Source organism: Paramacrobiotus metropolitanus, unplaced genomic scaffold (genome assembly GCF_019649055.1).
Source record: "Paramacrobiotus metropolitanus isolate TYO unplaced genomic scaffold, Prichtersi_v1.0 Parri_scaffold0000005, whole genome shotgun sequence".
NCBI classification, from domain to species: domain Eukaryota; kingdom Metazoa; phylum Tardigrada; class Eutardigrada; order Parachela; family Macrobiotidae; genus Paramacrobiotus; species Paramacrobiotus metropolitanus.
The window spans coordinates 943,611-965,623 of NW_026570225.1; the positions used below are offsets into that span (position 1 = coordinate 943,611).

Below are 22,013 nucleotides of genomic sequence, written 5' to 3' on the forward strand. Positions count from 1 at the left end.
GTAGGTACTTTTAGACGTAAGTGAGATGCTTTATTGTAACGGATTGGAAAATTGTCATTGCATGACAATGCATGTGCACAGTACAACATGTACACCGATATCACAGTACACACACACCATACTGTGATCGTAGTAATACAATACACTGAATACAATAATGCCATAATTATTTGCGTAAGGTAGAAGTCAAAGCTTTACGCACTTACGCATTTAAAAGCTTAACATTTTAAAAGCATTTGAAAGCATTTTGCTTTCAGACTTTCTGTGTAAATGCACTTGTTGCTTGTGCAGAACTTGGTGCAGTGCTTTTATCGCTGTTAGAATGCTAAACATCCGCAGCCAATGTGTCCTGAAGTTGGTGCTTTCGCCATCGTCCCCTTCGGTAATATGCAAAGCACCGAAACCGCTTCTGCGCAAACGGAACTACGCGAGTTTAACTGACACATTGTTATGCCGTACACGATCAACTTTTGGACCACTCTCCCAGAAACCGATTCAAGGAGCTGCCACAACTAATACGTGTCAGCGCACTGCAAATTCGTCTGTGCCAAAAAGTGCACAGCACATCGAAGTGGGCAAGAAATCTCTACTGATACAGTGGAATAGCGGCGATGTGTCGCAAGAACGGGGAACATGGTCAGAATGTAGGTCTGCAGACTCTGCACTGGAATAACTTCTGCACAACAACATTATTATATTGTGCCATTGTGCCATTTTATTGTGCCATTGTGCCTGGTACTTTATGAAAACATTCTGGCCGTTTTGTACGTCCATTGACTGTCACCTCTTTTTAGTGGACGCCCAGTGGTTACGCTTTCAGTGCATGTGTGATACGTGCCGTCAGCCATCGTCCAATCAGCGTATGCTAGACTGTGCGGATATTCCCGAAGATATCTCCATATGCAAGGCAACAATTGTGGACGGTAGGTACACGGGTGCTGGATTGTGTAGCATACCGCACGATTGCCAATCACAAGCAAAATCAACCAATAGTTTTCACTTTATTGTACGTATTTTGAGAGCGGTGCTGTGACTTTGTTTGTACAGGTAACCGACTGAGTGTCCGCTGGGCGGAAGACGCTCACGACGGATGGATTGGTCTGGATTGGCTGTATGATGCCGTGCATTACCGGGAACTGCCTATTACGCCGTTTCAGGTACTTATACTCACATCCAGCAACATGCCAAATACGACCAGCATAAGTTTACCGTTTAAAGGCTGTTTAGTGTTTACACTAGTGTTTCGTTGGACTGGTTTACAGCAAAATCAAAAGTTGCCCAGGATAGACGATCACCGTTTGCTCATCGGCAGTCGCACCGATAAAACCCATGCAACGCTTGCGAAACTTCAGTTCTACAACCATCTGTTGTTGGACGGTTTTTGCATCGTCAGCGGGCTTCCAACAACCGAGGGAACTGTGAAATCATTTGTCGAAGACGTTTTCGCTCTGCCTGTGCAAAAAACGATTTATGGCGAGGTATAATTAGAGATGGGCAAACTAAATCTAACTAAACTAAACTAAACTAAAACTCGGTTAAAAGTTTTAGTTGCTAAAACTGACTTGGTTAAAACTTTTAGTCAACTAAACGCTGGCGACTAAATTTGTTAGCGGTTAACCACGAGTTGGTTAAAATTTTTAACCGGTTAACCAAAGTTAACCGAGACTGAAGTTAAATTTTTCGGTTTTCCAATCAAGTGTAATTTACTGCGTCCAAGCTATTGTCATTTGTAAAAATATATTGCTCTTTTCGCCGTACGCCTATGGTTGCCGAGCTTAAACTTTACAGAACACGTAGACAAACAGTCATTTAATTGCGGCTCACTCAGACACTGGAATAATATAGCCGTAAATCAAGATGCATTACACACCTCCTGGTACTGCTGCAGTCGTCCGCCCGTAGTTTCGCTATTTGATCATACTTGAGGCGATTATTAGAGCATTACTGAGTACAGGGAAGGAGTGTAATGCACGAATGAATTTATTTTGTATATTTGGGCTTGGTCTGCTAGGGCCCTAACCAAACAATTTTGGTTAACCGATTAACCGTGGAAATTTAGTAACTAAAATCAACTTGACTAAAATATTTAGTCACTAAAAAGCTTCTTACTAAATTTTTTAGTTACCAAAGTTTGCTAAACTAATTTTTTTAGTTTTGGTCAGGTTAACCGAAGTTAACCGTTAATTAGTCGACTAATTTTAGTTTGCCCATCTCTAGGTATAATGTGACTCTGGGATTTGTCGCATCCTGTTCGCAGTGACCTTTTGCTGATTTTTGCAGATTTTCGATGTTTTATCCACACCAAATCCGATAAACGTCGCGTACAGCAATGCAGAATTGAAACCCCATATTGATCTCGTTTATTACGAATCGCCTCCAGGATTGCAGCTGCTGCACTGCTTAAGGTCGGTCTGTGTGGTTCGATAAACTGTGTCTCCTTCTGTAACGCATCGGAATCGGTTGCTGGTGCAAGGTTTGATGAAACGGTCGAAGGGGGAGAAAGTACGCTGGTGGATGGGATATTTGCGGCGGAAGAAATGATCAGGCGGTATCCACAGGAAGCCGAAATCCTTATCAACACGCCGGCAACATTCGAAAAAATCCATTTCAACCGAGATTTACCTGTGTGGATGCGGTATTCCCGTCCCCACATAGCAGTGGATGCGAACAAAAAGGTACACAGAAATTTACTGATTGCAAATGCTTTGTGTTGTGTCAGTGAAAATAATTGATAATCATGCAGATTTCGTGTACAGTGCTAGAGTTAATTCAGATCGTTGCAACCTTTTAGGAGTTCCGTGGTGATTAGGCATAACCATTCTACTTTGTAACTTTGTTCCATGCAGTTGGTTTAATAGCTCGTGCTTTTAGGTTACAAGTGTCTTCTGGGCACCTCAGTTCGAGGGACCGCTAAGGGCAACGCAAGTAAATTTCCGTAATCCCTAAAGGGACAAATAATTTTTATACAACGGTACGAAAAATATCATGTTTCGTGTAGGACGTAATATCCAAGTACTACAGTGCCTATCGGAAATTCGCGCGACTTATCCATGATCCTTCTGTGAAAATTCAGTTCCGGCTACAACCTGGTGAAGTGCTTGTATTTAATAACAGACGAATGCTGCATGGGAGAAATGCGTTTACTACGAGCTCCGGTCTTCGCCATTTCCAAGTAAGGAAAAATACTGCTATTTTAAAGAACTGTTTTGCAGTGAATCAACGCAGAAATAAAAAATTGACAACATAATGTAAAAGACCTACATGTCCGACGGCTTTTCTTATTTTACAAGGGATGCTACGTCCACATCGATGAATTCAAATCTCAAGCGCAAGTTTCACTGAAAAAAGCCGGAAAATCCATCAGTGTGCCTCATGTAGCTAATCAAAGCTGCTTCTGATCAGCAGATGCACAAAAAATGTGATGAAACGAACCGACAGGAACTCCGTTCTTGGAATCAGCTCGGTTCAATTTCTCCTAAATAAATCTGTTTGTCGCTGGAAACTGAGAGAACTGAAAAGAGAAAAAACATTTGCTGCTGAAGTTCATCATGTGGGTCGGTTATTTTATTGCTGTCACGCATTACACAGGTTCCGTACTTATTGGTTCGTTCGGATGGAACTGCACATCGTTCACTGATCCATTGTGTCCCGGCAATTTGTAGAGAATCTTGCGAGTTTGTGTTTCCCAGATGTAAACAAACCGATCACCCGACCCACATGCGACTCTTTTCCCGTCTTTCGACCACGCACATTTTAATAAGTTCTTTTCAAAATTATGTTGATGTCCGGTGAACAGCCCCGCGCAGCGCTGAGGAGGAGCATAAGGTCGAATGTCCCATATTCTCGCTACAATAAGGCGGTCAAAAATAATCGGTACGAATACTGGAATATTTTGTACAGAAGACAGAAAATAAGTTCTTGGAACAATATATGATTACTGTATATCCAATGTGTGTGCATATTCTGACAAAAGATCAGAGGGACGAGTTCGTACCCGTGTTGTCCATTGAGTTGGAAAGGACAAAGTTGCCGGTTGGATCCAAAGCCAACCCTGTGATGGTATCGGTGTGCCCCGGAATACTGAAGTGCATGCTATCGCTTTTCAAATCCCAAACCTAGAACACAAGCGGCATATGAATTGAAACAGACTTTCCACACATCGTAGATCAGAGTTTATGGTATACGAGAGAACAATTTTCGCGATTATATTGCCGACCAAGACAATGCAGAGCAACAATTTCAAAACTGATTGTAAAAATCACTATACGGGCACCTGTCGTGATCGACTCCCAAACCTAATTTCTTACCCGAATCTCTGTATCGATGCCACCGGTGATAACGGCATCTGAATTTTCATTGAAACAACAAGCCAAAAGAGGATATTTGGAATCGAATGAGCGCACAAACGCCCGGCTTCGGGGATCCCATACTTTCACCGTTCCATCATCGCTGGCGCTGCATATCAATTCTGGTCCTTTCCGACTGGAATGGCAGCTGTTGACGAACATTTGGTGGCCTTTAAAACGCTTTAAACGCGCGCCTGTCTCGAAATCAAATATTCCAACTGTTTTGTCCGTCGCAGCCGTGAAAATTTTTCTAGAAACCACCAAGGCACAAACCATTAGAACCATATCGCCAAAACACAGTCGATATTATAGAATTAAAATCCGATCAATACATTAATTACTATGCACCATTGTTGTTAGGATTGGAAATATTATATTAATGTATTACGTGTGCGTAATCAGTAGCTGATCTATGAGTGTACAATCTTCATAGCTGATCAGTGAGTGTAACGTCCACTCAGTACACCTATCCCTAATGATGATCAGACTTCTGGGAGAAGTGCTGACTAATGTATGACTGTTATGTTACCAACTGTGGTATATAAGCGAGTGTTGTACAGAACATCTATGAACACCTTGTGGACATCACTGAATGAACAACTGCGGATGTATCTGAGTTGGTTCGTTAGTACAGTTAGTACGGTAGTCAGTTATCACCTTCCTAGAGACCACTATTTAATTTTCAAGAATTGTAACTCGATCGACACAGCAATGAGTATTCCGTTGCTGAATACGGAAATAAAAGTTAAACGCACCAGATTATCTCCTCGCATCAAAATAAAAAATCCAACACCGGTTCCGTTTATAAACGCTAGAAAATACTCGTTTAACAGTAACGCAATTCACTAAAGTTGGTAACCGTCAACGGCACTTTTAATTCTGCATTGGTTGCATGTTGCAATTACGCAGATACCGATCCAGAAGGACATGATTTGTACGGAAAGAAACCCAAAACCATGATTCAAACACGAGCTAGAGCGTTACCCATTAGGCCATTACTGTTATGCTCTTCCTGATGTAGTCGAACAACGCAAAACGGAAAATTTTAAAAAATGGTCATGGAGCATAAAATCGATTTAAATGAGGACCACGAGCCTAGTGCTGATTAAAGAATAAATGATAAAATCATAAAGTTTTTAATAATTATCTTTACGGTTAGTTCCTTACTTTCCATCAGCCGAAAACTGGAGATCCATAATCGCCCCACTGTGAGCGGGAAGCACCGCATAATTTTCACATTCACCGTGAACATTCCAAAGATCTGCAACACATGCACAATATTACAAAACTCCGCACCGACCACACTTTCTCATTTAGTATGCGGAGATATATACATTCACATACAAATTTGCCGATCAAAGCCAGCGGACGCTAGTGCACTTCCATCGGGATGAAATTTCGCAGTGAATATTTCGCCACCATGTCCCGCTAACAGCATAATGGGAGCTTCCAGAGTGGAGGTTCGAGGAATACCCTGTTAACACATTCAGTGCGTCAAGATCAGAGGTACGCCACTTACTGTATGCCAGGAGGCGCTTTTGAAAAGCAGTTTGTGGAATTACCAAAACAGCTGCGCATTTGGCAACCCCTGCAGGTTTGGTGTTTTTTCGATTTGTTCAAATTCATACAATCCGTGCGTACCATAGCTTAAAAAATGCAGAAAAAAAAGTTAAGTTTGAAAACGAAAAGTCTATAAGCAAAAAGTTTTGAAAGAAACGTTTGATTTGCGATTTAAGAGAATTTCGTTCAGCATGGAGGTCTACGAGGCGGTTTGCCATAGACCGCTATGCTGAACGAAATTCTCTTAAATCGCAAATCAAACGTTTCTTTCAAAACTTTTTGCTTATAGACTTTTCGTTTTCAAACTTAACTTTTTTTTCTGCATTTTTTAAGCTATGGTACGCACGGATTGTATGAATTTGAACAAATCGAAAAAACACCAAACCTGCAGGGGTTGCCCAATGCGCAGCTGGTTTGGTAATTCCACAAACTGCTTTTCAAAAGCGCCTCCTGGCATACAGTAAGTGGCGTACATCAGAGCAGTCCACCGCAAATGTAACTGAAAAGTGAGATGCTGGCACTTACAGATAAGACCAGTTCGCCGCCACCTGCTCCGCCTGTGGACGGAACCAGCTCATTTCGAGCACGCTTCGCCAAGGGAACCATGGCGTCGCTTTCACCCATGCGCTTCGCAACTTGCGCCATATTTCAAGCTGACAACGACAACCACTCAATCAAACTTTGTCAATCCACTACGAATTTCCCGAGCCAATTCCAAAAAAGAAGAACACAGCCCGATGAGCAGCCTTCGATCTTCACTACAACCAGTAAAATGCTATCCGTTATTTCAACTAAGTTTATACAGCAACTGCAAGGAATATTTCTTTACTAAAAACAGTCCCAAACCAAACGAAAGATCCGCGGCACGGACTGACAAGAAAGTTGAAGAAACAGCGAAGTGTAAACGGGAAACGGAAAACATGACTTCGAAAGTAATTGCCGATTCAAAGGGTGTCTCATGGCGACTGACAAGTCCGCTGCTGTTATTAATAGTGTAAGACTGTAAGTAATTTCAGTACTGTAATTTTGCATTAATAATGATTAATTGAAAACAATTTGAAATACTTACCTATAACCTATTCATGAATATAAATCTTTTACAGCAAACTGGTCCAATTACGGATCATGATCTATTTTTTTAAAGTATAGAGTTGTGTTGAGGCTGCTGAAAAAATTGAGGAGATGGAAACTATGAGTATGGAACATGCCACAACGAAGAACCAAAGACGAAAAGCCAGAAAAAAGTTAAAACGGGAGAATCACGGTGCAGAAGAACTTATTCCTGCCGAAAAATCAGCCAGCAACGCTCCCATTCCTTCAGACGGTACAGCAGTCGTTCCGATAAAAAAGAAGAAGCGAATACGTGGGCGTTCAAGGCGTGCGAACGGCAACGCCAAGAAGCCCAGGCTGGCCGCAGCCAGTGAAGAGGACGGCGAAGAGCCGAGCGATGCCGCGCCGAAACAGGCCGCCACTGTACAGTCGGATTTTACCATCATTGGTGCTCAAACCCCCGCGAAGAAGGCCAAACTTCCCCCGTTCCTGCCGGCATGGTACAGCAGTCCTGTTCCCATTGCAGCGGGACTAACAAGCTCCTTGGTTCCCCTGGAGGAGATTTCCGGTTTGAATCCGCACTTTATCGATGTACTGCGAGAACAAGGCATGATTAACTTTTTTCCCGTCCAGAGCGCTGTGATTCCGGAAATTCTGAGATATCAGACATTCCAGCGTTACTATGCGCGCCGGCCACGCGATCTGTGTGTGTGCGCTCCCACCGGAAGTGGGAAGACGCTGTCGTATGTGCTTCCCATTCTGCACGATTTGATTTCCCGTCATGATCATCGCATTCGCGCGCTGGTATTGCTGCCGGTGAAAGAATTGGCGATTCAGGTGGCGGATGTGTTTCGAACCTTTGCCAAAGGAACACGCGTGAAAATTGCTCTAGTATGCGGAAAGCAGTCATTTGAGCAGGAGGCGAAAGAGCTATTTGTGCAGAATGATGACACGTTAAGTTTACCCGGAGGCTTGAGCAGTGAAATGAGTAGTGCTGTCACTGCTGTGGATGTTCTAATAGCTACTCCTGGTCGCTTGGTGGACCATTTGTACGAGACCAAAGGATTGGATATGCAAGCGCTGGAGTATTTGATTGTAGATGAAGCTGATAGGATGATCGAGGAATTCAAAAATAATTGGTTCCGCTTGCTGGAGCGAGCAGTTTTTCGGTATGGTGACTTTTTGAACATAACAATAATGACGTGATTTATTGTTACAGCTTAAATAAGCAAGTCTTCTTACTTCGTTTATGTTTCGGTAATTTATAATTGCTTTTGTCTTGCTAGTGCTACTAAATTTGTTGACTGGATTTTGTCGCCGCTTAGTTTTTTATTTTAATATGGAATTTTTTCCGGATCTTGTAGTAATTTGTCGGCTTAATATATGTGTTTTTGTTTTGCAGGAACCCTGAAATCAGACCAGCGCTGCAATACAATTGCCTCGCGGATCTGGAAACACCATCTCTTCCACTGCAAAAGCTCCTGTTTTCGGCCACTTTATCGTACGATCCGCAACGCTTTGAGACATTAAAACTTTATCGTCCTCAGCTCTTCTCCGTGGTGTCCGGCTACGTCGGCGATGATGTTTTGTTCCGTAATGACGCGGAGCTGGTCGGCGCCTATGTAACGCCGGAAGGATTAAACGAACTCTTCGTGCAGTGTGACCCACGTCTCAAACCACTTATTGTTCTCCATTTACTTCATAATCTTGCATGGAGACGCGTTCTTGTCTTCACCAATTCCCTGGAAAGCACTCATCGTTTGTATCGTCTGATAAGCCTCTACAAAAGTCCCGTCAAGCTCAACGTTCAGGAAGTCTCATCGGAGGTGCTCCAGCGGAAACGACAAGCGACGCTGGAACGATTTGAGAAAGGCAATGTGGATGTGATTGTTGCATCGGATGCCATGGCGCGTGGCATTGATTTACCCAACGTGGATTACGTGATATTGTACGATGTGCCATTGCATGCTAAGACCTATATTCACCGCAGTGGTCGAACGGCGCGGGCCGGACGACATGGAACAACGCTAACGCTTCTAAAGCCCAATGAGAAGAAAGAATTCAATGGGTTAGTGAAGGCGCTGAAGAAAACGTTTCCGAAACAGCTGGATGTGAAAGCTGACGACATGTCTGCTTTGGAAGCAGGATACAAGAAGGCTCTGAAAGACCTGGAAGATGAATTAGAAATGAAAGTCTGACAGATATCATATTGTTATCAAATAAAATATACCATAATGGATATTGTTTGATTGCTCGTATACCTGAACCGAATGTGTTGAAGGTGGAACGGTGTAACTGGGTAGAATAAAAACATCCGAATTTGTTCGTAATTACGCTTTACGAGGGATGTGTGCCGTTTTAATTGCCACTTTCTGTTCGGAAATTGTTTCATAAGACTTCTTGAGCTTCTCTATACTCAGAGTCTACAGTCATCAAATGTCAGTAATCAGCAGTGAGGCAGACGATCCCTTGCAAGGTTTTTACTTCTGACAAATGTTCACAGATGCAGCCACAGGATTACTTAATCGTAAGTTCAATAAGAGAATGCGCAAGCATAATACGAGCAGCAAGCATCAGGGCATATGAAACTTTTGTTTAACAAACTATTTCAAAACTTTAACTGCTAAACTTTCTAACATCATGAAATGCTGATCAGATCATCACAGAAAAGCCTATCACAAACTATCCAAATAACTGCAGAAGTGTGCTCGGCCGGCTTATGGAATAAAAGCAGAATCCACACAGTCATATGACTATGGCCACGGGGTGTTCATATTTCGTTTTCACTTCTCCTCATTTCTCCTTCATGGCGTTTCGCCAAGATATCATATTCCTGCGGAAAACATTTCATTCATAAAACTGTCAATTCACCGATCGTTCCCCGTATTAATACACGAGAAAGTAGAAAGTAACGACAAAACCACTCGAACTGTGTATAACAACGCAAGAATACCGCAGCATATCCAGTGTTACGAACTTAACGCCAGTTACCTTCTGGCATTGTTCCAAACTGCCGAAGACACGTCGGGACACAATCTGATTACCTGGGCTGACCTCTGGTTGGATCATAGGTGCGCCGGTTGCCGATTGTGTCAATTCAGGAGTAACCCCAGTAACAAGTGCAACAGGCGTTTCCGTTACATTTTGCACAAATCCAGCAAGCCTCATTAAGTTCATCAACCGCAAATTGAAACCCTACAAATAAATTCACAATTCAGCCCAGATAACATTGTATCAAACGGATACATTACCTTTTCGGTAAGGTCCCCTTCCAGCCGTTGAGTTTCAAAAATATCCCATTTTATTTGTAATTCATCGGATAGCATAGGATAGATCAAAAGAGCGTCAGGAGAGCAAGCCTGGGGAAGTTTAAATACGGCATGGTATGCGCACTGGTGCGGTTCAGTTACATCCCATAATCCCGCGTCGTCGTTGCATGCGAACTCTACCTACAAGAAAAAGATTATTCAACATCACCCAAAACAATTCAAATGCATACTACTCAACATTGCGTCTCACCAAAATAATCGGACCGAAAAGCGAACGGTCTTCAAAATATTAGTGCTGTATCATAAGAATTACGAGAATCTTTCCCACAGAACTCAACTGTACGCACTTTTGCAGATCGCGGCTTATTTCCGCACATTTCTCCGTTCTGCATATTCCAGCCGGCGAAATTCCCTTCTTCGATGATCCAGTCGTACCAAATGCTATTATGATAAGAGCGCAAAATATAGCCCAGAATTTATAAAAAGATCGCAACGAAGATAGTGATAGACAGACCCAATGATCCTGGTCGCCCGCTTCCGTCCGACAGCGTATGATGTCTCTCTTTGAGTGATATTTTGAAACGGACAGATTTTGTATTCAAAACTGGAAAAACGCAAAATATATTAAAAAACAATTTTAAATTTTCTCGCGGACAAAACAAAAGGTTCAAAAGAATCTACCAATATATCGATCACACTCATCGCACTGATTTATTTAGATCTGTGATTTATGAAACTTAATATTTCCGAACTCATAATTGTCATATAGTATGCAATTTGAAAAAAACATGCACAGAGCCATACGTATTCTCCATAGAAGTATTTCTAGGGTTATGTAAACCGAAAACCGACTCTGTAGGAATACTGAATACACCGCTGCAGTACACACTTGGATTTTTCCAAAGTGTAACATCGTCCGTCGTACAGGCGAAAATGATCTGGTCCAGTGAAAGCAGCTGGCATGACCAGGCTGTCATTCGCTGAATCCAGCGCCGCTTCCGTTTCGTCATCAGCATCTTCCGTTTCGTCGTGCCTCGTTACTGCGCCATGTGCTAAGGAAACTGGATCGGATATAATCCGCATTCTAATCACATCATTTCCTACAGATTTGGCTAAAAATAACCGAACGAGCGTCAATACTGTGGCGCTTCGAGGACACAACAAATACGATATATTACTGAATATCCATTGTTTACCTGCCGCTGTTGATGACTCCGTGCTTCCATAGCAAAACTCCGCAACCGCAGTCCAGAGCAGAAAACCGACAGCAAGGACACATGGACTGTTAACTGCACCGCTGCGCTTCATTCCGTAAGCGATATCGACAAGATCTATCTCTCCGCGGAAAATGTATCCAGAGTAAGTTTTGCTTACTGTTATTACTTATTCGTAGCCACAGCATGCAAGCCTGTTTGCTAACCATAAGTAATGATAAGTTATCCAAGTTGTACGAACTGTCCTGAAGGATGTAAGATGTGCTCGGTGTACAGCATGATACGACAAATGCTTATAAGTTGTATAAAACACCGAATCAAAACACCTGTTTCGTTTCTCACTTTTAGTAACACACAGCGTAATAAATTGCTTAGCGTACAGTAAAAAAAATATAAAAATTCTATAAAAGATAAAAGTTTTGGAGTGGAACGAATGCGGATTTTTGGAGCCGGAAATGTGCGTATGTGCAATCAGGGGTGCAGTCAGTATGCAAAGTTGTAAGTAGTAGAGGCAACCATCATTGAGCGCTGCAGCCTTTCGAAGCAGACGCCTTCTTTGACTAGACAACACCATTCTGAAGGTTTCAAGTTCACCTTCTTGGACCCTTTGCTTTCTGCAGTTTCAGAACCTTATTTTGCATGCACTGCTAAACCTGGCATTTGCATTTTGTTGAGAAATTGTTCATGTTTTGTTTGTTCACTAGAGAAGCTGCTTCTAATTGTTCTCCTGTTTAATTTATTGGAGTCTACTGTGTTAAATCTGTGATCTCTGTGTTGGCTGTGATCCCAGTTTTGGTTGTGGCGCATTGACTGGTGCAGACTGCACATCACACAGCAGCCCAGTGAGCCCACATCTTGCCAAACTCCCGTATAAAAGATCAGACCAGATGTGAGTGCAGATTTATTATTGATGGCTGCGCTGAGGCCGTCGTGTTGTCTGCCGTTTTTCTGGGTTGGCGTCACTATTGCTTATCATTATTGTATTGTTCCGGAAATGTAATTACCTTTTTTTCCGTAATACTGTTTAGCAAATGGCTAATACGCCATTTGTTTCGTTTTTTGTTTGCTGTCAGGCTGCTATCCTGTACAAGATGGGTTTTTTCAGTAGAATTCGAAACTGGTTTGCGGTGCGTTTGCGATCCGGTGATAAGGCATCCACTATGGAAGTGGACCACGAAGTGGCGCATGTGAAATTTGTTACAAAGGAGCTGCATCGTACAACATGGGAAGTGCCTGAACGCTACGAAGGTCTGGAAGCGATCGGCAGCGGCGCGTACGGCAATGTAGCGTAAGTGACAAGTCGATCCATTTTTAATGGCGATATGACGTCATTTCCCTAATCTAGGTTATGTTAATTCTAACTGTAAATTTTACAAAGTGTCTTCAGCTGCCTTGTACTGCTTTTCTGCTCCTGTTCGAATAATGAATAGGTTGCTGGAAGGATTTACAAGGTACATCTGCATGTCGTAGGTAGATACTCTAGAATATAATGGTAAACACTTGAATAAATTTGACTGTTAGAGCAAGAAAATTGCGACATTTGGTGTCGTCGAAGATTTCGTATCCCTTTTTCCTACGATGTTCGGAAGCAAGTGTTTTTGCAGGTCAGCATATGACAAAATAACCAAACAAAAAGTGGCCATTAAGAAGCTGGCTCGTCCTTTCCAGACCGTAATCCATGCCAAGAGAACGTACCGTGAATTGCGTCTGCTGCAGCACATGAAGCATGAAAACGTATGCAGATTTGCATCAGCTCGTGCTCAGTGCGCCTGCCTTTTAACTGTCTGGCATTTTTCTCCTAAAGGTTATTGGTTTGTTGGATGTTTTTACGCCACAGTTTAGTCCTCAAGAGCTGAAGGAAGTTTATTTTGTGAGTTACTGATACAATACAATTAGAACTAAAATCCGTTGCAGGTTTCTTTGCATACTCTCTTTGATGAATTATTCATTTTCAGTTATGGTTTGGTTTGATTGTTGCAGGTTACGCACTTGATGGGCGCTGATTTGTCGTCCATAGTGAAAACGCAGATCTTGAGCGACAGCCATGTGCAGTTTCTGATTTATCAGATTCTGCGTGGACTGAAGGTGAGTTGATGGCGGATGCTGATTATTGTTTTTTGGCATACACTAACAAACGTTTGATGTCATAGTATATTCATTCCGCTGGAGTGATTCACCGGGTAAGATACCGCGTGCTGTGTAGCCGCTCCTCTTCGCTGTGTGGTGCAGAACTGCAGTATTTAATCCCTTCAAGTGGATTACAGCTGACTTTGAGTGATCTGTTTAGGATTTGAAGCCGGGTAATATTGCCGTTAATGAAGACTGCGAACTGCGCATCTTGGATTTCGGCCTGGCTCGGCAAGCACAAGATGAAATGACCGGTAAAAATTAACTGTGGCCATCGATTATGATAATCGCAAATAGGCGCGAGCATCGTATTTGGGTTAACACTAACAATAATAACGAAGGTGGGGATAAAACACCACTAGTCACCAATTCACTGACAACTGCAAATTGAAATGAAGATTTTGAACTTCTGCTGTTTTTTATCTGGTGTTTTTAATTTTAGGATACGTTGCCACTCGATGGTGCGTCAATGGGTTTGTTATGGAAAAGAGATACTCGGTTATAATGCAAGTTATGCTCATAGGTACCGCGCCCCTGAAATCATGCTGAATTGGATGCATTATACACAAACTGGTACGTTATTGTACTTATTTGTCACATTCATTTTTTTGGATTGTTTTTGACGTTTGTGATGATTGCATTTGTGTCAGTTTACTCTGTCAGAGCGGTGTTCCAAATCATGTATGCGTTAGTTTATCAAAAGTTTGATGTAAATGCGTTTCGTTGTAGTGGACATCTGGTCTGTTGGCTGTATAATGGCAGAGCTTATTAGTGGACGGCCATTATTTCCGGGCACGGATCGTAAGTAGTATTTTTGATTGGCATTTCGGCAGTATGTTGATATTCTGTGATTGCACAAGTTGAAAGAGTTGCAGAAGCACAATCTGTTGCAGATATCAGCCAGCTGAATTTGATTTTGGATTTGGTCGGCACTCCAAGCCAGCATTTTTTGGACAAGATTGAAAGCGAGGATGTAAGCGATAGTAATGGCTTGGTCTGGAATTACAGTATGCAGTGTTAATTTCTGCATCTCCGTTACTTGCGGCTGATTCCGGATGTTAATTTATTTCACTGAAGTGCCAAATTTGTTGTTACTTGTGCTCATTGTGCGTTTTGGTCTTGTTCATCTGCAGGCTCGCAGCTATATATGTTCTTTGCCCCGAAAAGCTCCTCGAGATTTTCATCGCGAATTTCCTAAAGCAAGTGAGGCTGGTATGTATGCGTTGGTTTTCGTTGCTGTTAAGACAGCGCTACTATAATTCGCATTGGTTTTTGCAGCTGTTGATTTGCTGAGGCGGATGTTGGAACTGGATCCGGACAATCGCGTCACAGCCGAAGATGCTCTGGCTCACGAGTATTTGCATGATTACCATGACCCCGGCGATGAACCGATCTGCGAGGAACCGTATGATCAGGCCTTCGAAGATCTGGAGCTTACCATTGATCAATGGCGTGGTACGTGTGGTTGCCTGCAAGACGCACTACCGTTGTGTATCGTATAATTGCGGTGCGAAATTCAACTGCTGCGCTTTTTGCAGAAATGGTGTTCCAGGAAGTGCAGACTTTCCCTCGCCAATGACATTAGTGCCTCCTGCATGATAGCAAAGTTATTGACGACTGTGTTGAGTTATAGCTATTTGACTGTTTTAATTTTGATATGGTGCTTTCTGTTTTGCTGCAATGCGGATGTAATTTTACTCCCTTGTTTTGGTTGTATCTCTAGTTTCATGTTATGTGTTTGTATATACCTTGAATCCCTTTTGATCTTTTTTTTGTTGTATGTATCGATTTCCTGTGCAATCGTTTATTTTTCTGTATCGGTTTTGAACTTTTGACTTTCGAGTATTCAAAGAGTAAATAATAGAGAGTGCATAACGTACAGTAAGTTTCCAGCTGTACTAGTATTATGTATCATTATTATGTATCAGTTATATCCACTTTCTATGCATAAGCAACATAATGCGCGCGTAGCTAAACAACATAGAGCCGTGGTAAACGACATTCGCAAAGCAATTCAAGATTACGAAAAAACCACACCAGATAAAACAAAATCACTCCTGCTGGAGCAATGTTTCCAGCGCAATCGGCGCCCAAGCGGTCCCAGCCTGTACAAAAATGACATTTCTATCGATATAGACGTTTCGTTTTCCGAATTGAAAGACCGGTTTTCCCTGATAGTTGCGGTTGAAGTTCCGGACAAATAGTATACCTCGTTCATTAGCCTTTTCTTCTACGAGATCCCGGAACGTCTTAGCAAAGCCAACTCTGACACTCTCTTCTTTGGCCGGAGGAGAAGGTGGCGGCGCAGGCGCGGACGGTAACTGCGCATCAACTATTTGTACTGTGATTTCTTCGCCAGTTGCGGCTTGGTTCATAGCCATCAGTGCGGCATTCCATTGTTTTTGCATGTTAGGATGGTTACGGAGGGCTTCTGGGAAGAGTTTCTTCCATTCAAGGTACCACTGGGATACTTCTTGTAAATTAGGATCCATATTCAACCATCGGTACAGAATGTCGAACCATTGAGGAAATAGGTACTTCTCGAATAGCATTACCATCGAATTCAGTGGCATTAGATCCAACCATTCAAAAATGTAATCTAAGGGACGGAGTTCTTGTTGTTTCGGATTCACTTGAAAGGTCTGCATCAGTTCCTACAAGAGATACATAGTCAGATAGAAACTGACAGAAACACATACGGACAAAAATAAAAAAACAATTCCAAAATCAAAATAAAAGCAATTCGACAGCATAAATTCCAACCTGCAGTTTAGGTAAGATATTCCTTATCAGAAATTGATCCATTGTCGCTTTAGAAAAAAGCGGTATCCACGGCTGTAGCATTAGTTTGGCAGACATATCGCTGGGATGCCACCGTGTCAAGGCAATACCCAGCTTTTGGCGCAGAATGGAATAAACGACTTCTAAGCGCTTGTCGAGGTATGGCAACCAGGGGTGTATCCAGTGATGCACCGGCATCGGATCCATAGTCGGATCCCACTCTTCCATTTCGGTGACGAGTCGAGGCAGAACCTGCTGCTCCACGATATTATCCAGCATCCACTGCGGTAATGTGGAGTTCCATGTATGGATCAATTCAATGATCGGGTTCACTTCGGGAGAACTTCGAGGAGACCAGTTTCTGTAACATACGAACATATATAGGTATTTGCTACTTACAATTATTTATAATAATTAATGTAACAGATGGCTTACAGTATCGCTGTTCGAACAAATGGCATCCAAACCTCCCAAAGAATGTTGTGATACGAATTGACTACATTTCTTGAAGCTTCAAAAGATCGCTGCGGTGGCTCCAACAATCGCTTCCACTCCTGTAGCTCTCCCCAGCCAAAATTCGGATCAACTAGCGGGTTCCAACCCGCGAAAAACCGCTGCATCTGCAAAAATAATTTACCATACCAGCTAAAATTAGCAATCTTTCCTAGTATAAATGCAGTAAGAATCGCTTTTAAAATTAATTATTTTAATAAAGGAATTCAGTCACTTACTATTGGTATCACTGTGGATCCAGCCAACAGGTCCATTTCGTAATAGCGATACTGTTCATTATAATTGTCAAACAGATCATTGAAAAGATCCAGACATTCATCCAAGGACAATTCATTTTGTTTCGTGATAGCTCTAAAACATTAGAACAACTAGTTTTGTGCAGTAATAAATATAACAAATTTTTTAACAGTTAATTAATAGTAAATTTATTAAAAAACATATCATTCATTTTATTCTCTGTAAATACCAGAACAGCTACAAAAATAACCTTGAATAACACATATTTATGAAGCGGTACCTCTCTACACGGTCGTTAATGGCATTTAGCCGGTCAACCAGCACATCATCCTTATCCAGTGCTTCTTTTGAGCCTTTCTCTTCATCTTTCAAAGTGACTAATAAGTTCTTTTCGTAATCCAGCTTTTTCGTGCATTCGATAATCCTCGCTTCGCTCATATCAATCAGCAAATCCAAATTATGTCTCAACTCAGCCACATCAAATATCCGCTCGCTATCCGCGTCTTCGAAACCTCTCTGCGTGTGAATGGCATGATAACCTGAAAGAAACTAATCCATACAAAATCCATAGTAAACAGACTGTACGTATAGTACCAGGAATGAAATAATACGGCTATCTCTATTCTCAAAAATGCAACGGATGAAGCTTAAATTTAGCAAACTTAACCAGGATTTCTGCTAGTGGCCCGATATGATCACTTCATTAAAAGCAGTTTGGCTTACTGCAGTCTGTTATTGGTATTATACAATAGTTCTACCAATAAGTCAGTATACCCACCTGACAAAACCTTGGTTTCCTTTCCGGTCATATCAATAACCTTAACTTTACTCAACTCAGAAGCATCCCAACCACCAGCCTGACGCGAATCCTTCTCCTGCAGAACCTCATCGACAGTCTTGTAATCATAAGCCGTCATCTGTTCTCCATCCTTTTTTCGCCACTGCTTTTTATGACGGATAACTGTTTTCTGCTGCGCCAGTACTGCAACCTCGTCATTCTCTCGAGGATCACGAACTCCTTCGGAACCGTGAGCGCCGATGGCTCCTTTTCCTTTCCGTACGGTAGCCACAATCGGCGTAGCAATACCAGTTCCTTCCTTGCCCAAACCTTGGCCGGGTTTGTATCTGTAGCAAATACCAGAAACGTTACCTGACCAACCGAGTGCTGCACGTTCGCACTTCGCAGATGCGGTTCTCACCCCATCTTTCGGAGAAGTTTCTGCCCAATTCCCGTTGTATGCTGCTCCCAACTACCAAACTCTTTATCGACCGGTTTGCCCAATCCAGCAAAGGTCTGTGCTTTTGATCCATGGTGAGAAGTTCTCGAAGATCCCTAGAATTTTAACACGGTAAGGTAAGGCAGCAAAGTAACACAAATTTCTAATAAAAGCTGCGTTTGTTTGGACATTATAGTACGCAGCTATAGCGTTAGCTACGGAAACGCAGACTTAGAAAGCAAAGGTGTAACATTTCACATATTCATAAATGTAAAATACAAAATATTTACTTTCGATACTTGAACAACAAAATGTTCAATATCTGAACACTGAAGAAAATAGTATTGCTGATGCCTTGTCTTGATTCCTTTCTAATAACACGTACTGATTACTCGAGCTAGACACTGCAGTATTAAGCTACTCAAGTCACACAGTGTTTCTGAGTTCGCTACAGAAGAAGCAAAACACGGCTACAACCAGACTAAAGTCTGAAGCCTTCAGTAATTTCAAATACATACACCCATGAGACACGAATACGACAAACACGTGGAATCTCAGAATCATAGTTCGGGAGGTTCCAGCATATCATACTAAAAATCCGCTTAATACTGGCACTATCTTTCGAGTTTTATATCAAATCTACTACTGGCTAATTCGACTTTTATCAATTGCAAGCTGTCTGTACTCGCAGTAAACGCTAAACTCCAATTTTCAACAGTCAAACGCTACATCTGGTTTCCTTCTAACTTTATGCCGCCCTACCTTGGATTTGGAGGAAATGCGAGTACTTAAGTCAGTAGTATCATCCTCACCACGTTCACGATCAGTTTTGCGTTTTTTCTCTGCCTCGCTCTGAGCGACACCACCACTGACGAAACTCATTGGCATGGAAGCGTAGTCCTTCTTTCTGCGTCCTGATCGATCATCTTCCTCATCGCTGTCGTGATCAGCCCACATCCCTGGACAAAAGATATTCTTCTGTCGTTAGAATTCGTAAATCTCAAGACAGCTGATAAATAAAAGCGTAACGTGAGATTCTTGCCATATATAGCGTCGTTCTTGGTGAATTTTCGTCGTTTGCGAGATGTTGGATCGAAGGCGTCCTCCAGATCATCCGCGGTTACTTCGAATCTCTCGTATCCCTCATCCATTTTGGTAAGATCTATAATAAAGAGACTAATGTGCCCCTGGAGCTATTTAAAGGGAAACAAGATTCTGTAATTTTCTATTCCCAGATCAAGATGTTTAAAAACTTTAGGCTTTATTGTTAGCTATATACGTTCTTATAAACAGGAGCTCTGGCATATGTGCCACTGGTGGGTGATCAGTGATCACTGATCACACACATCACACACTAATAAAGCACGGTACAAAAAATACATGGGGCACAAAGTCCCCAGACTTTGTGCCCCATGCGGCCTTATCTCTGCTACTGACGCGGCGGTGAGTCTTCCCATCTTTTATGCAGGTACATACCCAAAATCAGTTATATTGGTTTGTTTATGTTTTCAAACAATGAGCTTTTAGTTCTAGTTTTTACACGTTATACTTTATACACATTTTATATTCGTGAGGACTGAGGACATACTTACCTATCTTAAGAAGCTTTAGAAACAGTTTTGAAATGATCACATTACGGCTTGATGCGATTCTTTCATATTTTGCAGTCGTTTAATACTGAAAACTGATACTGCAGTCTGCAGCATAGTCTTCGCTGTTACCATAATCTTGCTGTTACCGTGTAAACCGTGTCTTTTGTCAATCGTTCTGCTTTGTGATTTTATCTTCTGAGGCGCTTCGTCCTTTCCCAGAAACAATGGAAAAAGAGAACTTTATGGTATATTCAGCGAAAGACCTCCCGCATGCGGAGCGTTCAAACGGCAAGATTGACGAACCACAATATTTCTTGAACCACTTCGATCCAAAAACATTCGCCAACCAGGAAGAGTATCGAAATCGTAAGCTACAGCGCATTGTGGTGGACACGTGCATTGTTTACTTTCATTTTACGTTCCAAGGAAGAATGGTAATTATTTGGCTGTTAACCAGCCATCAGCAATCAATATAACAACTGTATGAAATAACGAAGATTGTATTGTTGTTACATAGTACTGATATTGAAGATTGTCCGCTTTTTGCTTTTTTTGTTGCATCGGTTTCTAATGAATAATCGTCGTGTTTTAGTGGAGAGGAAGGCATCTGCTTGTATTTTTGCCAGCATGAAATCCTTCTTCAGAGAACTGGATAAAAACCGTCATGTCCAGGAAGACCCACTTCGTCAAATGGCTGACGAAGTTCTGGCTCAGTGGAACCTTTCGGTGGCAGTCGCCTCCGAGCGATTTCAGGTGCGGCTTCCGTTTGCCCATTTACCTTGACTGGTCAGCCTTGAATTAATTAATTTGATGCTACCACTTACTGATAGTTGCTGCTAAACATTTATTTTCATAGTTAAGTGCAGCAGAATTAGTACTTCAGTTGCTGGAATGTATTTGCAAAAGACTCCAGAGTCAGACATATATATGCATTTCCGGTTTCCCTTATGGAATGCAGTTAAAGCATTCGAAAGAATTGAAAGTACTGATACGATCATATTTACAGGTAAACAGCAGTCTTTGGATCCCGAATGGCTTGAAAGTTGCTTATTTTTTTGTTTTTGAATTTGTAACATTGTAAACTGTTATAACCAGGTTTGTTTTGTGGAAATAGAGAGCGGTTTCTGATCTCCATTTATTATCGCCTGATTGTCTCCTCGACGACGATTCTGTACCGGATAACTGGAAAGCCGAATTAGTGGTGAACGAGATGGCTCAACTGGTTGATAATTACGAGAATCTGTTGACGCTGCGCGCCGGAAATGCGGCTTTAGACATGATCTTGGCTGAACTGGATGAAGAAATCCAGTTGTCCGATCAGCTGGAGGGGTGGGCTGTAGACGCTATTCATGCAGGTTGGTATATTTATGGAAAATTACAAATCTGACTTTCTTTCGAAAAATGCTGAGATTTGCTTTCAATGGTTCATTCGTTTTAAATTACATCGTGTCGCTCTTGTATTCCGAATAAGGTAGCAGGCTTATTTTCATTCTTGAAAAATTGGCATTCCAGTTTTTTTCTCCCTTTTTACAGAAAGCATCGGTGCAGCTGATTTGGAAAAGGCCCGAAGGTGCATTCGCAGTTGCGCTGAAATTGAATCACTCATGAAGAAACAACAGTAAAGCGTGAAGAAGCTACAGGGTTATTAGTGTTATAATATTGCTTAAGGTTTAGTACAGTAACAAATACAAAACTTATTATACTGTATTGGTTAGTTTCGGTGACCGAGTGCAAAAATCGCTGGGAATATTTTGTTTTTGAAGCTTGGATTTTTAAAACAAAATATTAAAGCGCTGCGGTAATTTTCGAATAAAATTGATTACATTTTCTGTCATAATTGTTTTGAACATCGCATGTGACTGATGTGAGTCCTTGCATACGTAATGGCATATTCAGCACGATTCCTTTGTGATACAAGGGGTGCAATGCGATCTCTTTGATTCGCTTGTAAGCAAGAATACGTCGGCGGCGCTGCCACATGGTCCCATGTCCCGGTTGCCGTACCAAGTGTGCACTTACGTCCAGGTGTTAGGGAAGCAATTACGCGTCGTGTTCCCGGGCACCAAGTGTTTCGGCCGGAGATGACTGATTTTTCTGGATCTGGTTG

At 42.0% G+C, this 22,013-nt stretch overlaps 7 protein-coding genes across 13 annotated transcripts; 4 read left to right on the plus strand and 3 right to left on the minus strand.

Moving 5' to 3' along the window:
- Nucleotides 1-156: 156 nt before the first annotated feature.
- On the plus strand, nucleotides 157-3,796 carry LOC129580907 (gamma-butyrobetaine dioxygenase-like). Of its 2 annotated transcripts, none has more exons than XM_055471666.1 (9): nucleotides 157-644; nucleotides 795-923; nucleotides 1,048-1,157; nucleotides 1,263-1,478; nucleotides 2,281-2,405; nucleotides 2,474-2,675; nucleotides 2,872-2,925; nucleotides 2,999-3,172; nucleotides 3,291-3,796. In XM_055471666.1, the coding sequence occupies exons 1-9, from the start codon at nucleotides 323-325 to the stop codon at nucleotides 3,396-3,398; spliced, it is 1,440 nt and encodes a 479-aa protein (XP_055327641.1). In that variant the 5' UTR covers nucleotides 157-322; the 3' UTR covers nucleotides 3,399-3,796. The 2 variants fall into 2 exon arrangements, with proteins under 2 accessions (XP_055327641.1, XP_055327642.1); XM_055471667.1 differs by having other exon boundaries at nucleotides 471-648.
- Nucleotides 3,125-6,772, minus strand: LOC129580908 (U5 small nuclear ribonucleoprotein 40 kDa protein-like). Its single transcript, XM_055471668.1, has 7 exons — nucleotides 6,432-6,772; nucleotides 5,691-5,820; nucleotides 5,514-5,607; nucleotides 4,308-4,596; nucleotides 3,995-4,115; nucleotides 3,598-3,846; nucleotides 3,125-3,511 (listed from the first exon to the last, which is right to left on the minus strand). Exons 1-7 carry the CDS (start codon nucleotides 6,549-6,551, stop codon nucleotides 3,456-3,458), a joined length of 1,059 nt encoding a protein of 352 aa, XP_055327643.1. The 5' UTR covers nucleotides 6,552-6,772; the 3' UTR covers nucleotides 3,125-3,455.
- Nucleotides 6,773-6,937: 165 nt separating this feature from the next.
- LOC129581319 (ATP-dependent RNA helicase DDX51-like) lies at nucleotides 6,938-9,292 on the plus strand. Its single transcript, XM_055472315.1, has 2 exons — nucleotides 6,938-8,125; nucleotides 8,359-9,292. The coding sequence occupies exons 1-2, from the start codon at nucleotides 7,089-7,091 to the stop codon at nucleotides 9,152-9,154; spliced, it is 1,833 nt and encodes a 610-aa protein (XP_055328290.1). The 5' UTR covers nucleotides 6,938-7,088; the 3' UTR covers nucleotides 9,155-9,292.
- A 45-nt stretch (nucleotides 9,293-9,337) lies between these two features.
- Nucleotides 9,338-11,880, minus strand: LOC129581322 (N-acetylglucosamine-1-phosphotransferase subunit gamma-like). Of its 2 annotated transcripts, none has more exons than XM_055472323.1 (7): nucleotides 11,422-11,880; nucleotides 11,115-11,337; nucleotides 10,740-10,829; nucleotides 10,573-10,666; nucleotides 10,208-10,405; nucleotides 10,001-10,151; nucleotides 9,338-9,789 (listed from the first exon to the last, which is right to left on the minus strand). In XM_055472323.1, the coding sequence occupies exons 1-7, from the start codon at nucleotides 11,531-11,533 to the stop codon at nucleotides 9,782-9,784; spliced, it is 876 nt and encodes a 291-aa protein (XP_055328298.1). In that variant the 5' UTR covers nucleotides 11,534-11,880; the 3' UTR covers nucleotides 9,338-9,781. The 2 variants fall into 2 exon arrangements, with proteins under 2 accessions (XP_055328298.1, XP_055328297.1); XM_055472322.1 differs by having other exon boundaries at nucleotides 9,345-9,789; nucleotides 9,948-10,151.
- Nucleotides 11,371-15,447, plus strand: LOC129581320 (mitogen-activated protein kinase 14-like). Of its 5 annotated transcripts, none has more exons than XM_055472317.1 (14): nucleotides 11,371-11,584; nucleotides 12,545-12,727; nucleotides 13,044-13,173; nucleotides 13,244-13,309; nucleotides 13,420-13,524; nucleotides 13,590-13,619; nucleotides 13,727-13,820; nucleotides 14,009-14,027; nucleotides 14,090-14,139; nucleotides 14,296-14,367; nucleotides 14,460-14,539; nucleotides 14,700-14,778; nucleotides 14,845-15,021; nucleotides 15,105-15,447. In XM_055472317.1, the coding sequence occupies exons 1-14, from the start codon at nucleotides 11,574-11,576 to the stop codon at nucleotides 15,143-15,145; spliced, it is 1,137 nt and encodes a 378-aa protein (XP_055328292.1). In that variant the 5' UTR covers nucleotides 11,371-11,573; the 3' UTR covers nucleotides 15,146-15,447. The 5 variants fall into 5 exon arrangements, with proteins under 5 accessions (XP_055328292.1, XP_055328293.1, XP_055328294.1 ...); XM_055472318.1 differs by having other exon boundaries at nucleotides 12,548-12,727; XM_055472319.1 differs by lacking the exon at nucleotides 11,371-11,584 and adding an exon at nucleotides 12,018-12,328.
- Nucleotides 15,448-15,452: 5 nt separating this feature from the next.
- On the minus strand, nucleotides 15,453-19,643 carry LOC129581318 (tuftelin-interacting protein 11-like). Its single transcript, XM_055472314.1, has 9 exons — nucleotides 19,357-19,643; nucleotides 19,077-19,273; nucleotides 18,297-18,430; nucleotides 17,876-18,222; nucleotides 17,378-17,636; nucleotides 17,079-17,211; nucleotides 16,783-16,967; nucleotides 16,330-16,708; nucleotides 15,453-16,220 (listed from the first exon to the last, which is right to left on the minus strand). Exons 1-9 carry the CDS (start codon nucleotides 19,463-19,465, stop codon nucleotides 15,618-15,620), a joined length of 2,346 nt encoding a protein of 781 aa, XP_055328289.1. The 5' UTR covers nucleotides 19,466-19,643; the 3' UTR covers nucleotides 15,453-15,617.
- Nucleotides 18,944-21,879, plus strand: LOC129581323 (uncharacterized). Its single transcript, XM_055472324.1, has 5 exons — nucleotides 18,944-19,469; nucleotides 20,126-20,272; nucleotides 20,499-20,659; nucleotides 21,021-21,261; nucleotides 21,440-21,879. The coding sequence occupies exons 2-5, from the start codon at nucleotides 20,131-20,133 to the stop codon at nucleotides 21,526-21,528; spliced, it is 633 nt and encodes a 210-aa protein (XP_055328299.1). The 5' UTR covers nucleotides 18,944-19,469; nucleotides 20,126-20,130; the 3' UTR covers nucleotides 21,529-21,879.
- Nucleotides 21,880-22,013: the final 134 nt, after the last annotated feature.

Coding starts and splice junctions, on each gene's coding strand:
- LOC129580908 (XM_055471668.1), bottom strand. CDS start 6,551: ATGGCGCAAGTTGCGAAGCGCATGGGTGAAAGCGACGCCATGGTTCCC. Junction 4,597..5,513: donor CAGTTTTCGGCTGATGGAAA/GTAAGGAACTAA, acceptor GGTGGTTTCTAG/AAAAATTTTCACGGCTGCGA. Junction 3,847..3,994: donor CAACTCAATGGACAACACGG/GTACGAACTCGT, acceptor GCCTTATTGTAG/CGAGAATATGGGACATTCGA.
- LOC129581323 (XM_055472324.1), top strand. CDS start 20,131: ATGGAAAAAGAGAACTTTATGGTATATTCAGCGAAAGACCTCCCGCAT. Junction 20,660..21,020: donor TCGCCTCCGAGCGATTTCAG/GTGCGGCTTCCG, acceptor TTGTGGAAATAG/AGAGCGGTTTCTGATCTCCA. Junction 21,262..21,439: donor TGTAGACGCTATTCATGCAG/GTTGGTATATTT, acceptor CCCTTTTTACAG/AAAGCATCGGTGCAGCTGAT.
- LOC129581318 (XM_055472314.1), bottom strand. CDS start 19,465: ATGGATGAGGGATACGAGAGATTCGAAGTAACCGCGGATGATCTGGAG. Junction 18,431..19,076: donor GCATTTCCTCCAAATCCAAG/GTAGGGCGGCAT, acceptor TTAAAATTCTAG/GGATCTTCGAGAACTTCTCA. Junction 16,709..16,782: donor TTTGTTCGAACAGCGATACT/GTAAGCCATCTG, acceptor CGTATGTTACAG/AAACTGGTCTCCTCGAAGTT.
- LOC129581322 (XM_055472322.1), bottom strand. CDS start 11,533: ATGAAGCGCAGCGGTGCAGTTAACAGTCCATGTGTCCTTGCTGTCGGT. Junction 11,338..11,421: donor GGAGTCATCAACAGCGGCAG/GTAAACAATGGA, acceptor GGTTATTTTTAG/CCAAATCTGTAGGAAATGAT. Junction 10,667..10,739: donor CGGGCGACCAGGATCATTGG/GTCTGTCTATCA, acceptor TTATCATAATAG/CATTTGGTACGACTGGATCA.
- LOC129581319 (XM_055472315.1), top strand. CDS start 7,089: ATGGAAACTATGAGTATGGAACATGCCACAACGAAGAACCAAAGACGA. Junction 8,126..8,358: donor CTGGAGCGAGCAGTTTTTCG/GTATGGTGACTT, acceptor TTTGTTTTGCAG/GAACCCTGAAATCAGACCAG.
- LOC129580907 (XM_055471666.1), top strand. CDS start 323: ATGCTAAACATCCGCAGCCAATGTGTCCTGAAGTTGGTGCTTTCGCCA. Junction 645..794: donor ACGGGGAACATGGTCAGAAT/GTAGGTCTGCAG, acceptor ACCTCTTTTTAG/TGGACGCCCAGTGGTTACGC. Junction 2,676..2,871: donor CAGTGGATGCGAACAAAAAG/GTACACAGAAAT, acceptor TCGTGCTTTTAG/GTTACAAGTGTCTTCTGGGC.
- LOC129581320 (XM_055472316.1), top strand. CDS start 12,471: ATGGCTAATACGCCATTTGTTTCGTTTTTTGTTTGCTGTCAGGCTGCT. Junction 13,620..13,726: donor CCGCTGGAGTGATTCACCGG/GTAAGATACCGC, acceptor TGATCTGTTTAG/GATTTGAAGCCGGGTAATAT. Junction 14,140..14,295: donor GATGCATTATACACAAACTG/GTACGTTATTGT, acceptor GTTTCGTTGTAG/TGGACATCTGGTCTGTTGGC.